This window comes from Solea senegalensis, linkage group LG2 (genome assembly GCF_019176455.1).
Source record: "Solea senegalensis isolate Sse05_10M linkage group LG2, IFAPA_SoseM_1, whole genome shotgun sequence".
Classification (NCBI taxonomy): domain Eukaryota; kingdom Metazoa; phylum Chordata; class Actinopteri; order Pleuronectiformes; family Soleidae; genus Solea; species Solea senegalensis.
The window spans coordinates 23,389,210-23,407,286 of NC_058022.1; the positions used below are offsets into that span (position 1 = coordinate 23,389,210).

Below are 18,077 nucleotides of genomic sequence, written 5' to 3' on the forward strand. Positions count from 1 at the left end.
TGTATTTATTTTACAATATTTTTTTAAAAAATAGGTCAATATTAGATAACTACTTTATGATGGAGCCTTTGGATTTGTCAATATAAGAAATGTGCCCCGCACTTTTGTGGTGAGAGTATATGGCTATTAATGTAGTGCTAAAACATATTTTTTATATTAGGTGCTACAGATATGGCTGTAAATGAGTTGCTGCACTATGCACACATTTGCTCTTTTGACAGTAGTACGTCAAGATGTGCCAGAAGACTTGAAATGAGAAGGAGAACGGGGTCAGTGGCACCCGAGCAAGATAACTTGTATTCAATATTTTATCTTGATGATAGATAAAACAGCATTATGTTGTCTAAGGACCTGGCCACTACTGCTGTTAATGCTGTTTGGGTGAGATTGGAAGGTAAATTATTTTAAATCATCAGTAATTAATCAATAGATGGCAACTGAAGTAAATATTGCATATGTTTATGCAAGAGTTAACACTTTCCTGATTTTAAAAGACTAATTCTTATGATGATTTATTGTGGAATGTGTACTTGGTGGTTTCACACAGTATTCATGCTCTAAAAAGAAAGAATAATGAGTTTTGTTATTACAATGATGATGTGGAGAAAGTGAAAGTAAGAGTAAGTAAGTGTTTACAGCTGGTAGTCGAGTCACAGTTAAATACGTAAAAAACAACCAGGAAGTGAGTGCGGGTAACTGCGCCATCGTGTGCCCTAAGTTTCACTTTCGTTGCAGAGCTCGTGGAGAAACCTCAGCTGCTGCTACTAGTCTCTGGTTTAATTCTCACTAAATTGATCTAAATTCAACAAGACAAAAAAGAAGAGACATAAAGAAAAGGTAGAAGTGCGTTACGGCTGTGTATAACTGGCTTAATTTGACAACTCAGTTACCTGAGATTTTTTTTCCTCTGACAGGTCATGGCTGACACGAATGTAAGTGACAATGTTGAATTAAGTTTTACAGTGTTTGAGGAGTAATCTCGACTGGTTAGTAACAGAACTCTGTTTTTATCAGATGAAGGCTAGTCTGGAGGAGGACACTCGATTCCAGGCTGCCAAGAAAGAGCTGGAGACATTGAAGGTAAGAAGTGGCCAGGTTCCATATAGGAAAGTAAGAGGATGGGTTCTATTTAGGAGGTTAAATAGTTTCATGTAGTGTGGTAAGAGGACATGTTCCATTTAGGAGGGTAAGCAGCCAGGTTCCATGCAGCAATGTAAGAAGCCTGGTTCCATTTAGGAGGGTGAGAGGCCAGGTCCCATGTATAAAGGTAAGAGGATAGGTTCCATTTAGGAAAGGTACGATTAAAAGAGTAAAAGTTCTGACTATGAAGTAAAAAATCAAGGCATTATTTTGAGATAGAAACATGCTGAATGTGAATTTATCTTAAATTTAGAGATAAATGCATTACAAGACATTCATTTAGCATATTCTGGATTAATAGACGCTGATGTAAATTATGTAAAGATTAAGCATGTAAAGGGAAGAACAGACCACTACTATGCAACACAGGTCCAAAGTATACAACAGCATGTCCTTTGTGTGTGTGTGTGTGAGAGAGAGAAAGAGAAAGAGAGAGAATAGCTGACTAAAAGCAAAAATAATCTGTGTTAACAGGGTGTGTTATAAGGGCGTTTTAAACGCACGGCCATGTAGAGAAGAAATGACACACTGTTGTGTACATAAGATACTCAGGGGGGTGATCTTGATGAATTAAATATTCCAGTTGAAAATGTTTATTGAATATGTAACATTTTCACTGATTATATTACACACACGCGTATACATATATATATATATATATATATATATATGATGTAGTGCTGGGCACTGGTCTGGTCTTACGGTATACAAAAAAACTAACTGGTTTACTGCCGTGCACCAATATGATATATATATATATGTTTATACACATACATATGTCTGCAGAGGTCTGGAACTCGTTCCCCGTCGAGTATCTAAGTATCTAATGTTTTTAATCTGACGAACGTTAGATATTTACAATTATTTTGTCAGATGTTGACGGGGAAAACTTGGGCAACCAGTTCCAGATGGACAGTGACTCCAAGCCTGTAGTGATGTGTCATTCGTGAACTGTTCGTTCAATATGAACTAATCTTTTATATGAGTCGTCTCAGTGAGTGATTTGTTCATTTTCATGCAGTACCTTCCTTGGCCACATGGCAGGCAGCTGCTTAAGCTCAGCAGGACAGGAAACAGGTCCTCGTTGTTCATTTGTCACGTGACAGCTACCTAGTCACCGTCATGCTGTTAAACAACAATGGCAGGGAGGATACAGGACACAAGTCACTTTATTGAGGTGTGTATTTGCTTTCCTAGGTTTTCATATGGTTTGAATTACAACTACAGCGCCACCTGCTGTAAAAATGAACGAAATGACTCAAAAATAGATTTGTTCAATTTACTGTCTGAGAGTAAAAGATCCGAGTCAGTAACAATAGTTGAACTTCCCATCACTACAAGCCTGTGACGACTTCCGGTCCATTGAGCTGTTACTCCAAAACTCAGTAGCCAATCAGCAGGCAGCTTCCTAAGGCCCGCAAACCAAATAAAAACAAAAAACACAGCGCAAAGAACAAATCAGGGAGTGCAAAGAAGTTTATTTTCAAACAATAAAATACAATATTTTTGAATGATTAAATGGACGTTTTTTGCTTGTGAAAAGTGTTGTTTGACACAATATCGACACAAATCGTATTTCATACCTATTCAGCCCTCAGCCCGGCTGAATAATGAACTATACTGTTGTATTAGTCATATCAGGGATCTCGGTAAGTTTGCAGAGATCATCCCTAATATTTATTATTTTATTCTAATTGCAAAGGGGTAGTAAATTACCTGTAATTTTCCAGCAAATTTCCAGAAATATTGCAACTTTTGTTTTGGAAATATTCCAGGGGCAGATATTTATTATATCAGATCTATCACCCAACTTCCCATACATTGGCCAGAGTTCATTCATCAGACAGGGATGAAGTGACATTGCACACAATAAATCAATCAGTGTTGCACACTTTGTGAATTAGAACGATTCATCTTGTGGCACATCTGGTCACAACAGAAACATGTAGGCTTTCCATATGGTTTTCTTTTAGTGTTGGATTCAGTGCCCCCTCCTGCTTTGTGGGTTGCAGAGTTTCCATTAACCTGCCTCTGCTGAGTTGAGAAATAATACAATTTTAGTAATGCATGAATAAACAGCGTTATTATCATTTTGATTATTATTCCACACGGCATGAAAACAGTCTAGCACAACTGGTCACCAACATGGTGCTCACGGCACTGTTCTAAAAATAGCAATGACAATAATGATGATGAGTAAAATCCAATATAAAGCTGCTGCTAAGGACTGAGGTAGACCAATTGATTATTGTGATCTCATGGCAAAGAGCTGACCATTAGTGCCTCTATACTAATGGTCATAGGTCACACCCCCATTTGCAGAGTTTGGCACCATATTGTTTTGTACGAGAAGCTTGACGCACTGTCATGCACAGCTGAGGGGAAGAGTAATTATGCCTTTTTAAGATAATAAAAACTTTCTGGATGTTTTATGGATATTTGAACTTACTGAGACAGGTGTGTGATTATGGGTGTGTGTGTGTGTGTGTGTGTGTGTGTTTGTAAAAGAGAGAGAGCTGTTTATGCTGCTTTCTACCAAACTAACTGTGGCATTGTCTGATTTTCAAATGGTATTTGATTTGTATGCAATGGAATACATACTATTCTAAATGTAAGCTGTAAAATGCAAATACCTTAGCATGTTAGCCCTCCATACTATTCCTCCATACTCTACCCTTCAAGTAGCTTTCAGTTTCGAAAAGGTTGGTCTAGCAACCTATTTCAAAATGAAAATCCTAATGTTAAGATTAGATAGTTAGATTACATACACTTCCATAATAATAGTGCAGTATTAAAAAACAAAACAATTCTCGGGCTGTTTTAGTTATAGATTCTCTTTACACTGTGTATTTCTGTTACCTTCAGGGTATATTGCTTTTTGCTGGCTGCACTGAAGAGACCACATCAGTTATAGCTGTATAGAGGTATTAATATAGATATATATTATAGAGAAATTTTAATACAAGTAGACATGGGCCCAAATGACGGATTTGTGATCTCAGTTTCACCCAAACACTTGATAAATGCTGCTGAGTCATTTGGTTTAGTCCTGTCTTTTATTCAAAATGAGCAAGTGCACTTGATGATTGATGCACAATATGATTGGAGAGACAATAAATGTTTATTTGAAGTAAGCAAGTTATTTCAAATTTGTACATCAATTGTTATTATTAAACTCTTACATTTTGTCAGATGGAAAAGAAAACCACATATATGTGTGTGTATGTATATGTATATATATATATATGTGTACATATATATATATATATATATATATATATATATATATATCATCTTATATATATGTCATCTTGCAGGAACGCCATCCTGCAAGATGACAACGCTCAACGATTTATCAGAGACTACCTCCAGAATTTGGGATCTAAATTTATAAAACCTTCCGTTTTGTCTCTAAGATCAAAGTAGAGAAAGCTGATGATGTGAAATCGAGACTCATTGTGGAGAAACTGGAAGAAGATGAGATTAAGGAGAAGGCCAAGAAGGATTTGCTCGATTTGATCAAAAAACAAGACAACTGTAAGAAAGAATTCAATCACAGCATGAACATAATGCAGGTAAAGTTACTGCCATCTCCACCATGTGTTGATCATTGATGCAGCAACAACAAGAAACTCATGTCTACTTTTTTCCCTCACTTTATTCTTTCATTTAGGATGATATCGCAAATCTTGTGAGACGCAAACAGGATTTGCTGGACAAACTGAGGAAGTGTCAGGCTGAGCTGGAGGCCAAGACGGTCAATTCCACCAAACTGAAGCAGAAATTCAAGGTGAAAGTCCTCAGTACTATTGTTTCCTTCTGTTCCCTTCTTTACCAAACCATCCAGAATGGAAGAATGGAGCAGTTAACTGTCTTAACTGCCTACGCAACATGTCACTTCAGCTGTGTTTCAATCCAGGAGCTATTATTATACATATCATAGAATGTATAGTGATCTAATGTTTTCATATAACTATAAAATACATTAACATTATCCTCTTTGGACTTACATGACACACATTTTACAAATAATTATATTTTTAACCATATACTGTCACAAATATACATGTTTTCTCTCTCTCTCCTTTTTCCCGTGCAACAGTATACAACAGTGGTCAACAACTGGTGGCCTGCCAGTATCAGTGTTTGGCAGATGATTTTAATAATCAGATTATTCTTAAGTTCTTTCCACGATTTGCTTATTTTAAAAAATCCAGAATTCTGAGCCTTTATTCTGAAAAAAAATATGAACTCAAACAGACTCTTGCTAGAATTGACAATTAAGTGACATATGATTGGTTTGCCTGGGTTTTCTCCGGGTTCTCCGGCTTCCTCCCACAGTCCAAAAACATGCATTATGGGGATTAGGTAAATTGAACACTCTAAATTGACCATAGGTGTGAGAGTGAGAGTGAATGGTTAAATGGTTGTTTGTCTCTATATGTGGCCCTTGCGATGGGCTGGCGAACTGTCCAGGGTGTACCCCGCCTATCGCTCTATGTCAGCTGAGACCCTCATGTGGAGGATAAAACTGTTGAAAATGGGTGGATGGATGTTTGGTTTGAAAAATAAAACATTGCTGTTGTAATGGATAACCAGGTTCAGAGAGTAAATGTCCGTTGGGTGTTGTAATACATCAGTACTGTGACATCTTGTTGAACAGTAGTAATAACAGTAACATTAATGTGCTGAAAATGTTTCCAGATCTCTGCCCAGATTGTAGACACAGAGGTAAAGTTCGTCGCTGAGCATGAAGAGAACAATGATGAAGACAGTCACTTAGTCAGAGGAGTATTTGACATCAGCCAGACACCCTCAGTGCTCCTGCAGGGAGGACAAGCACTCATCACATTTGAGGAGGAGAAAGGTATATATGACTTAATATGCTGCACTATATGTAGGAGACTAAGACCCTGTTCAGATCTGGTATTAATATCTGTCCTTAGTTATCTGATCACATGACTTCAGTTCCGAACGCTCCAATCTATCTTGAATGCATCCTCAAATGAACATTTTTGGAACCACTGGACATAGTCATTCTTTTGTGGACATTTCACTTTTCCTCCTCTCATCCACAAGGCTTTTTCCTCCTGGATGAGAGATGAAATGCCTCCAAAAGAAATCTATACATCCAGGTGCTACTGTTTCAGTGTTTGATATTGTAATGATGAAATTTTGTTTTGTTTTTTTCACAAACCAAATAATATTCAGTCTACTATCAAAGAGAGTAGAACACATTCACATTTAAGAGGTTGAAAGCACAGAACTGGGTTTTATGTTGTGAAAAAAACACAGAACACAGATTTATTTATGAGAACAGTGGGTGATTCATTTAGTAATCAATTAGTAATTGATTCATTATTGCAGCTGTAATTTACTGTGACAGTTTCCTTTGTCTTTGTAATGTACTTTGTGCCCAAGTATTGATAGAGTATAGGTTGAGGTTGAATCTGGTTTATATATAAATATAACCTGAATATCATGGTGTAATAAAAATATAAAAACTAAACCCAGTGTGGTTATACAGCCAGTAGGGGGTGCTGCTGCCTGGACATGTAGCCTATCAGAAGACAAAATGAATAGACCAGACAGAAATGTCTAAAGGCTTCCATCACTAGCAGTGCAGATGAAGATACAGTAGTTTGGTTAGTAGCAGGAGATTAATGGACACCCTGTGTCTCTGCCATGTTCTTACAGTGGCCTCTCAGATCATGAGGATTGCCATGTGCTCTGTGTCCTGTGAGGACATGACGGTGGACGTGAAACCAAAAAGAATAATCATGGATCCTGTTGTGAAGTTTGAGGTACATTCTGACCATATTAGATCACATTGTAAGTGACATACCACAACAAAATCTATACTGGTGACAAGGTTTGGATAATGGAGAAGTTTCTGACAGGGGCAAAAAGAAAACTGTGCAATGTTTCGGAAACTAAAAACAAGCCAACATCAGCCGAACGGAACAATGATTCACGACAACCAAAACCCAAGATGAGATGATGCCATCAAAGACCTCTCTGTGTGTTGTGTCTCAAAACATTGGCAGGGGACAGCATTTGTATCGCTAATACAAAAAAATGTTATTTGCACAGCAAATTATTTATATTGGTGAAGTATTCAAAATGTATTACACTATTATAGTTATAATTGCACACTTCATATTTTTGTTTGAAAATTGCTTTCTCACGAAGCAATATTAAGGATATTTGTATTACTAAAGCAAAAATGTTATTTGCACAATAGATTATTGAAAGAAAAGTGAAACGTTTGTTCTAATATTGATTCAATAAATGTTATACTTGACATATTGTTACAATTTTGCGAGAGTCGGGGGGCCCTGGGAAATTTCTTCCTCCAAAGGGGGGCCCAACAAAATTGTTTGAGAACCACTGCCTTAACCCCTACCCTACCCTTACCTTAATCTAATCCTAACCCTTAAACCAAGTCTTAACACATAAACAGGAGGATCAGCCAAATTGTCCAACCCACACGGGGCCTGTGGGTTTGGGTGATTTGGTCAAAAACGGCAAGGACGTTTAAAGTAAGCAGTTTGAAAGTGGGGGCTTTTTTTGTTCAAGTTTAAGATGCTAAAGTAAAATAAGAATGGTCACATTATTGATGAAGGTTGTTTTTCTTGCCCAAAATAATAATTGGTCTGTTTACTTCTGTCAGGTTTGTCTATTTATTTAACCTCCTTCTACTTGTGTACATGTGGAGAGACCAATATCAGCAGCCAGGACACCCGGTACTCAGAGTGAGACCTCCTGATAAATGTAGTTCTATAATAATATAATAACAAAGCCTGACTACATGGATGATGGATTGCTAAATTTGCTGGTAGTTTCAGTCGTAATTACATTTGCACGATGGATGGGTCCGGTTCAGGCAGGTACGGGTCATATAAATCCTTGACCCACTTATCACTAACATGTAGGATCTGAGCAGATCAAAGTGTATTGTGTTGTATAGTTAATTTGCACATGTAGACACATTTAGACTAGGCCTCCAATGAAAACTGTAGATGTGACCACTTGTGTTCAGCTCACTCAGCTGATACTAGGTCTGAACAGGAGCTTACATACTTAACAACTCTGCTTTGTCTCATACTATGATTTTCTCACATACTTACATACATATTATACTGCTAAGTATTGTTTTGTGCTAACTTCCCTCTAATCAGTGTGTCCTGTCATCCATGAAGGTCCACCTTGATGTCTTCAGAAAGATGCTCCAGGTTTCCAACATCCCACCCTCCATGCCCCAGGAGAGAATGAAAGACAGACTGGAGATGAGTTTTTCTAGACCTAGCAGAGGAGGAGGAGAGGTGGAGAGTGTGACCTATGATAAGAAGACTGGCACGGGAAACATCACGTTTCTCCATGCTGGAGGTAAAGCTCTCTGAGCCATGTTTACTGAAGCCTCTTTAAGTGTTTTCTCTGCCCTCTGCTTGTTTTTTTTTGGATAGTTTTACTGTCCTTACTATTTAGTTTTTAGATTTTACAGCACTTTTCTAGTCTTGATGACCGCTTTCGCAATATATTAGCTGGGATTGGCTCTGTAATAATCTAATGTAATGTAATGTCATATAAAATATAATCATGGCTAATGACTGAAAGATGAATAAGTATTGGAAGATGAATGACGCCAGAATTTGTATTGTGATCACCCAGGTCTTACGTTCCCAGTGATGCTGACGCTTTTATCCAAAGCAACTTACAAGGGAATTGAGTACAACCTGCCAGGGGTGGAGTTGAATTTGTGACCATGATGTCTCTGCACATGGGGTACCAGTCTTAACCACTGAGCTACCCCTAGCCCGATTTAAAAAAAAAACACCGTCTGCATCACAGAGTCATTTTATTTTGTAGTGAATGCAGATTTAACACATTCCCACTGGTCAAAAACACATTTCTTAATCGGAGATCCCTTTCAGACCTGGAATTAAATACATATATGTATTTTCACTAGTGAGTCTCTCAATCAAAACAATACCAATGATGGTGTTGGGAAACAGTGTGGGGTAGTCTGACTCTTCTTAGTACCTAAATGTTGATTTGTTTATGGCCACTCACACAATATTAACACTGATCAACACACAATGATCTATAGTACAGCTGTGGAGCACATTAATTCACTGTGTGCTTGTGTGTGTGTGTGCGTGTGCGTGTGTGTGTGCGTGTGTGTGTAGTTGCTGAGCCTCTGGCCCTGAGAGGGAAGTACCAGGTGAATCTGGACAGGGAAGTAAATGTGCCAGTTAAACCTATTTACGAACATCAGCTTCGTAAGTTTCAGGTAAGATTTAGCACAGAGGCAGGTAACTGTCGTCTGTTTTCCTCTCCTGCCCTTTTTTTCTCACCTAATTTCTTCACTAAACCCACATCAAACCACACAGACTTAAAGCAGCAGTAAGCAGGATTGCTAGATACAGTATGGTTATTATTGTCATTTCTGTGGCTTTGCGGTCATTTTTGAGGGGGTTAATGTACGAAAAAACTCTTGAAACTGTTGCAATTCACTTTTGCATGGCTTTTTGGCACCCCATAAGGCAAGGGGCCACATGAGAAACATAAAATATTATTGAGGCCCGGACCAATGGGCTGAATAATTCTGCTCAATATTAATTTTACCTCTTTATAAAAAAGCAGTAAATTGTATTGTTTTGGTGTAAATTGGGCAGCACACAAACACACAATAAACAAAATGAAGGAAAATGTGATTTTATTCAATTATAATTAACTGACTCTATTGAAAATTATTACACTATATAATGAATACTATTATACTATTGTTGCCCTTGGGAATTTGATACACACACACACACACACACACACACACACAGGACACAGTAACTGGGGTTTTATAGCTTTGCCTGAATCAATAACCCAAAAATCTGAGGGCTGTTCTCAGATTTGATATTTGAAAAGAAATAAAAATAAAATACAAAATGTCCCAAAATACAGCAGTGGCCGAGGAACTAACCACACAGAACAGCACAATACAAGGTCAGTAATGTAACCATTCAACAAACACAATTTGAAACAGTACAGTATATCAAAACAGACACTTAAATTTCACCAATCATCATTCCACGTGTTTGAGTTTTCCTTACTTAGCACCAAAGTTAGCTGCTAACCGTGGTTGACGCCTAGCATGTTCACATCCTGAAACGTATTTCCATTCTCTATCAATCACCATGTTCGGTCGCTTCATAAGCAGGTACAGTTGAGGCCAAAATTATTAGCCCCCCAGGAATTATGGAACATTTTCCTAAAATTCTTCCCAATGTTTGCAGCATTGATAAAACTTGATATATTCAAACATTCACCAGTGCTATTCAGTAGCTTTTGGTACATTTTGGATATGAAATACATTTTAAGGCTTGCTTTATATCAAACATAGTGAAAAATGGGGTGGTCAAAAATATTAGCCCCCATATGAATTTTTGTTTTCAAAACACACCAACTTAACCAATCAGGTTTCAAACCACACCTGTGCAGTCAATTGGCTTCCTGACAACACCTGAGCATTCAATCAGCATAAAAGGAATCCAAGGAACATGGCACCTGTGCACATTGAGAGGGATTACTTTTACTCATCATGCCAAAGACAAAGGAAATCAGTCTTGAGCTCAGAAAGAAGATCGTGGAGGCTCAGGAAAAGGGGGAAGGTTATACTGCCATTTCCAAGCGTTTCACAGTGTCTAGAACCGCTGTACGTTGCATCATTGCCAAGTACAAGGAGGCAAATTCAGTAAGAAACAAACCTGGGCGTGGTCGTAAGCGCAAGATTTCAAGAACTCTGGAGAGGAAAATCATCAGAGATGTCAGCAAGAACCCCCGGACATCTGCCAAGATGATTGTTGCTGACCTGGCCTCTTCTGGAGTTGATGTTTCAAGGAACACAGTTGTGAGGGCTCTTCATCGTGGTGGGCTTCATGGCCATCGTCCAAGAAGAACCCCTTTACTCAAAGAGCGGCACATCAAAGCAAGACTGAAGTTTGCCCGTGAACATTTGAAAGGTAAAGATGAGTTTTGGAAGTCTGTGCTTTGGTCTGATGAGACTAAACTGGAACTGTTTGGGCACATGGATGTGGCGTATGTTTGGCGAAGAAAGGGAGAGGCCTTCAACCCAAAGAACACAGTTCCCACCGTTAAACATGGTGGTGGGAGCATCATGCTGTGGGGCTGTTTTGCAGCCTCGGGCACAGGGAGCCTTGTTCGGGTGCATGGCATCATGAAAAAAGAAAATTATGTGGAAATTTTGAGGAATAATATGCAGAAATCTGCTCGTAGTTTATCCTTAGGTCGTCGCTGGGTCTTTCAACAAGACAATGACCCGAAGCACACATCGAAATTGGTCCAACAGTTCCTGAAGGATACCAAAACCAAGGTCCTGGAGTGGCCCGCACAGAGCCCAGACCTCAATCCTATTGAGAATCTGTGGCGGGTCCTCAAGATGAATGTCCATGCTCGGAAACCACGCAATTTGGACCAGCTGGAACAATTTGCAATGGAAGAATGGGCCAAAATCCCTCAGGAGACCTGTGCCAACCTAGTGAGGAACTACTCTAAGAGGTTGTTGTCAGTTGTGGCTCAGAAAGGGTACACTATTGACTATTAATGGCCAAGGGGCTAATAATTTTGGACGTCTCATTTTTGCTCTTTTTGTTTCAATTCAGTGTATCAATAAAATATTCTAATCAAACTTAGTGTACATTTTGTCTTTGTTATTTTGGAAACAAATGCAATATAAACACTTGTTGTTAATGGTCATTTCCAGAGAGAAATAAAGAGTTTTGTCTAATTTCACAAGGGGGGCTAATAATTTTGGCCTCAACTGTAAGTTCCAGTGTACAATATTTTCCACCATTTGTGTGTTTTTTTACCGTTCGATTCAAGCAACAGAGTGTCCGTTATCCTCTTTCAAACTCTCGTTTCACGCCTCGAAAAAGAATAAACCAACAACAACCCAGAATGCACGTTGCGGTAAAACCTAACAGGGCTCAATGCTGCCACCCTGTGACCAAAAAGTGTCTGTGTGAATTTCTGTGTTAGCAGACGCTTTTATCCAAAGCGACTTACAAGGGAATTGAGTACAACCTGCCAGGGGTGGAGTTGAACTTGCAACCATGAAGTCTTTGCACACAGGGTCTTAACCACAGGCGGTCTTAACCACTAAGCCACTCCACCCCTTTTTCACAAAATGACATAGAAAAAGAGAACAAAATAAGCAAAGAACACATTAAAATGTTACATTGCAGTATACAATAACATCTGGGTTTATTTACCACCCGGTTACACTATGGTGTAGTGTAGTATACCACACGGTTACACTATATTACTGTGGTGTTGTGTAGTATACCACACGGTTACACTATATTACTGTGGTGTAGTGTAGTATACCGCACCCGCACAGAGCACATCTGCATGCTTACGCACACACACTGGGAATTGTGTTTACATACGAGTGACATTGCTTCACTGGTTAGATAATAAGATAATAAACAGGGAGGGAGATAATGATAATTCCTAAACTTAAACCGAGACACTTTTGTTCTTATGACTGACATACCGTGAGCCGGACAGGGATGCCCAAAGGGCCGTAAAATGCCCAGGTCTGCCCTAAGGTGAAAACAGAGGCAAAGTTTTCACCGGTCTTCCGAAACTTGGTGGGAAGTCGGCTATTTTGAATTTAGTAGTAATTTGGCCACGAAATAGGGAGTGCCCTGTAACATATCCGTACATTGAGCGAAACATAATGTGTGACACAAGAAATTGACCCTAAACATGTATTGTTGCCATTGTTATTCCATAGCTTTGCAGTCTTTTTTGAATAGAATAGAACTTAGAATATCTTTGTTTGTCATTGTAACAGGTACAACGAAATTAAGTGCATTCCTTGTTCAGTGCAAAGTAGCAATAAATAAGTAAAAAGTCACTATGGACATAAAAAAAAAGTGCATTAAAAGCCATATCCCACCCATACGCATCCATATTCATAAGATGTAAAACATAAAAAAATACATAAAAGCTAAGCTTTGGTAGCACAGTACAGTGAGACAATGGCTGTTGGGTAGAAACTTTTTTTTTTAAGTTTTTTAGTCTATTTGTCCTGGTTTTTATGGATCTGTATCTCCTGCCTGATGGCAGCAGTTCAAACTGTTTGTTACCGGGTGTGATGAGTTTTTCAGGATGGATGGAATTGGCCTTTTTGAGGCAGCGGGAACGGTGCAGTTCATCCAGAGAGGGAAGAAGGCAGCCGATGATTTTCTGCACTGCCTTAATGACCCCCTAGAGCATTTCTGTCTGTGCCACAGTGCAGCTTGTGAACCAAACACAGATGCAGTATGTCAAAATACTCTCAATTGAGCAGCGATATCCTGCTGGGATGGTAATCCATGGTGAACCTGGGCACCTCGCGATTTTTGGAGGGATGTTGTGTGAATGGAGAAAGTCCCATGAGACGCTCTGCTCGTGGCAATCTCCAAATTTGAGGAGATCTTGTCGACTGTTTTCCCTCACAAAATGCAGACCGCAAACAAAACAAACAAAACGAAATGAACACACTGAAACATAGAAAAGTAAACCGACAAGGAAAGTGCCGAGCAGCTGCACCTATTATGTGTGCTATATGATATTATGTGTGTTATATAAATAGTTATTCGTGAGAGAATTAATATTATTAATGAATAACTGTGAAGAAAAAACAATCTTGAAAAAACAGAAACAAATCAGAGATCAAATTTGAACTAAAGATATATCATGATAAGATATATTAGTGAACACAATGGGCTTTTTAAAAATAATTTAAGATACATTGATTTAGCGACGGAATAACCTCAGAAAGGCTAAATATCAACATTGGACTACTGTTTCAAAGTCATATACACACATTAGTTCGGGTACTCACCAAAGAACATAAATGCAGAGGATTGGTAAATCATTTATGAATGATATTCCATTGAAATGGCGCACGGGCAACAATACAACACCATAATGATTGGTGGATAATGGTGAACAGGACTGCAGAGATGAAGCTGTAGGACACTGACAATGAAGGGGATGTTTTGTGATTCTTCACAGACCTTTTGCTGCTCTCCAAATCGCACCATCCTCCTGGACGGCATCAAGGACATCAAGGACGAGGAGGACCTGCAGGACTACCTGGAGATCCACTTCCAGAAGATCTGCAACTCTGGTGGAGAGATGGAGAGCATCCGGTATGTATCTGCGGGGAATGCTCTCCAGGCTTTCTTCTTTGAGGACAACTTAGAGAGAGACGAGTGACATTCATTAGGCAGGAGTCAGAGCTCAGATAGCATCAGCGTTCCTCCACTGTTTGTTACAGAAAGCTGTATAAATTCTGTCAGGCCCAAACTGATATTACTGTCCAACTGAGAGTGAGACAAGAAGATGCAGTGATTTCTTCTTCATACAGAGAAACAGTGGCTTTCAGCATGGGATTTTAAAAATGCACCATCACACACACTCCCTCATGTCCCAATACTTCATCTGGAGAATGTAATTAGCAACATCACACCCCAATAATATTTCAATAATTATTAATAATAATAATCATCAGTATCAGCAAGAGTTAAATATGTACTGATTACAATATACATTATGCAAATGAAATTAAGATGTATACATAAAAATAAAAATGCAGCCACTAGTGTTTAAAATGGGTACTGTAATTAATTTACAGTACCATAATACTCGATATCAAGTGATTTGAAAATCTTTAATGGTGTTAATATTTTTGGCCAAATGGTCTGGCCCTAACTGGACGTGGATTTCTTGCTCTGCTTCACACACATCACATTTCTCATCTATAATCACAAAGATCATACAGAAAATGGGGTGTGTTTGGTGACTTTGTACATTGTAATTATTCATGACTCATGACTATGTTCTGAGTTCAATTTGACTCAGCATGTATTTGAAGTGATTCTGAGGACACTGTCTCTTTTGAAGGATAAAATAAAACCCTTGATTTCATATGAAGACTCTTGGTTAAGGTTGATTGTGTCCATCTACTTAATTTGGTTTGAGTTGAACTTTTTCCCTTGTAATGGTTCAGATGATTTAATCATATAAACATGTTAATACTATAGTATAGTATTCTACAGTAAATTTGTCATCATGTTACAGTCTCTAGTCTATTTCATGTCTTTACTACAGAAGCCCTGAAAGGCTGATCTTTTTTGGTGATGTATTCTTTTCTTTTTTAATGCAAGTGGAAAAAAATGTCACTTGCCTATCAGGACCTTATCCTGCCTGTAGATATTTCATATGTTCATTTCAATTCAATTTATATAGCACCAAGTCATAACATACATGATCAAGACTCTTTACAAACTGACAGCTGCTGTTTTTAGAACATCAGGGAAAGGTTTCCTGATCCTCAAGGACAGACAGTACACTGGTTTCATCCCTGGCCTTTGAGTTTCCTTCCAAGTCTCTAGCAACATCACAATGTTCATATCATGGCATTAAACTTAATTTATGTTAAAAAATGTTTTCTGTATTTTCATATAATTTACACTTCCTCATTTAAATACTATCACATTAAATATCAATACTGTAACAGAAAAAAAACTGTCTGAGAGGCATGGTTTATTGTTGTGAACCAAAAGTGTGGTGAACTCCAGCTGTTTTCTGTCATGATCACACTCCTCCACCTTTATTACTGTTGTGGGGTTCCTCCGTGCTGCTCTCTCTCTCTCCCCGCTCTGCAGGAGGCGTGGCTGACCTACTTCCACTGAGGACACCTGCGGCGGCTCCTCCTCACCTGCACCTGATGAGCAATCGGGAGGCTTCTTAAGCCTTTTCCATCCCAGTCACCAGCGTCAGATCAGGTCATCTTTATTTATGATATCTCTTCCTCGACCAGAAGATCGCCAACCAAGCCAGGATCCCCACTCCCTCAACCAAAACCATCCTGGATCTGGACGGCAGACCTCTGGCCAAGGTCACCCACTGAACTCAGCCTGTCACTCTCATTCTTTCTGGCAACCACCACGAGCAGATCCAATTATTCCTAATCCCGTCCTCTTCCACCCCTGTCGTGCTGGGTTTACCCTGGTTGGCTCGTCACAGTCCCCAGTTCAACTGGAGCGTCTCCTGTCATTCCCAGTGCCTCCACTCTGCTCTCACGGTCTCCCCCTCGGGTCCAAAGCCGCTCCCAGCACCACCAGATCTCACCTCTGTCCCCTGTGAGTATCATGACTTGAGCAAGTTTTTTCTAAACAGTATGCACTCTCTCTGACTCCCCACCGTCCCTACCACTGCGGCATCGACCTGCTCCCCGGGACCACTCTCCCCTCCAGGCATCTATATAAAGTACATCAACGAGTCCCTAGCAGCTGGTCTCATGCGTCCATCCTTCGTTCCCTACGGCCCTGCATCGACTACCGGGGACTGAACGAAATCACTGTCAGAAACAAGTATGCCCTGCCCCTGCTCGATGCGGCTTTCAGTCCCCTCAATAAAGCACGCATCTTTTCAAAACTGGACCTGTGCAATGCCTACCACTTGGTCTGGATCCTTGAGGGGGACGAATGGAAGACTGCATTCAACACCCCCATCGGCCACTTCGAATACCTGGTAATGCCCTTCGGCCTGACCAACTCCCCCGCCGTTTTCCAGAGTCTGGTCAACGACGTTCTACGCGACATGCTGGACAAGTTCCTCTTTGTTTACTTAGATGACATCCTCATTTTGACGAAAGAGGAACATGTCCAGCATTTCCGTTTGGTACTCAAGCGCCTTCTGGAGAACCGGCTGTTTGTGAAGGCACCATCCACGCCTCATCCGTTGCCTTTCTGGGCTTCATCGTCGAGCGAGGCCAGCTCTCTCTCCTGACCCCACAAAGATCAGCGCTGTAAGGGACTGGCCCACCCCCTCCACCCGTAAGCAGCTCCAGCGTTTCTTGTGTCAAAGGTGCTGTGGTCCCCTCTCTCACTTGCTACTGTGTTTTGTTGTGAGGGTATGAGAGTAATATGTGGTATTCCTTTATTGAAACAGCGAAGATGAATAAATCACAAGATGAGGACGTACAGCAACCAACCAGCACAGGGCTCTACGTCATCACAAACATAGTTACTTAAAGGGACCATGATCCCGGAACAGTCCTTCCTACATGCATAACACAATAGGAAATAATCACATGCCATAAAGTGTATAGAACTACAAAGCGCAAGGGTGAATTATGTAAGTCCATTCACTACAACTAACTGTTATGGATAAAATACTGTTATTGTATTACGTGTTTGATATCTGTAATAATAGTCCATAATGTCCATAATGGTGTCTTAATCAAGCAGGCAGCTGCTGCCAGAGTCCTCCTGACTAAAACCAGGAAACTGGACCACATCACACCAGTCCTCAGATCACTACACTGGCTTCTCGTGAGTCAAAGGATAGATTTCCAAATCTTACTCTTTGTCTACAAAGCTCTGAATGCTCTTGGACCAAAATACATCCTAGACTTAGTAGTGCCCCATGAAGTACCCAGAGCTCTAAGATCAACAGGAACAGGCTTACTGTGTGTTCCCAGATGTAGAACCAAACAAAGTGAAGCAGCATTCAGGTATTCTGCTCCTCACCATCGTCATCATCTTAGTTATCAATTCATTCTTTAAAGACTATTTTAATTTTAATTTCGATGAATAGCGCTACACAAAACAACTTGCCTTGCCTTATTCTTTTTTGGCATTGAAACGTCGTATTATTCCTTGGATGTTTTCATTATGACTCCTTTGGGACTAAATGTTGTATGTGTTTTAAACTGTACAATGGCCTAGATGTGGATTTTTCCATCGGATACAGATACAGCAAGGTGTTATTACAGTCAAGGTTTCTGGCACTACCTCAGTAGGCAACAGTTGATTTTACTATTTTGAGTACCTGTACTTATATGTGTGTACTGGCACTTC

At 39.6% G+C, this 18,077-nt stretch overlaps 1 protein-coding gene across 1 annotated transcript; it reads left to right on the forward strand.

Moving 5' to 3' along the window:
• Window positions 1-690: 690 nt before the first annotated feature.
• nmi (N-myc (and STAT) interactor) lies at window positions 691-15,138 on the forward strand. The gene is made up of 9 exons (XM_044019909.1): window positions 691-932; window positions 1,015-1,080; window positions 4,557-4,715; window positions 4,814-4,930; window positions 5,845-6,007; window positions 6,838-6,944; window positions 8,343-8,529; window positions 9,330-9,433; window positions 14,224-15,138. Exons 1-9 carry the CDS (start codon window positions 918-920, stop codon window positions 14,425-14,427), a joined length of 1,122 nt encoding a protein of 373 aa, XP_043875844.1. The 5' UTR covers window positions 691-917; the 3' UTR covers window positions 14,428-15,138.
• Window positions 15,139-18,077: the final 2,939 nt, after the last annotated feature.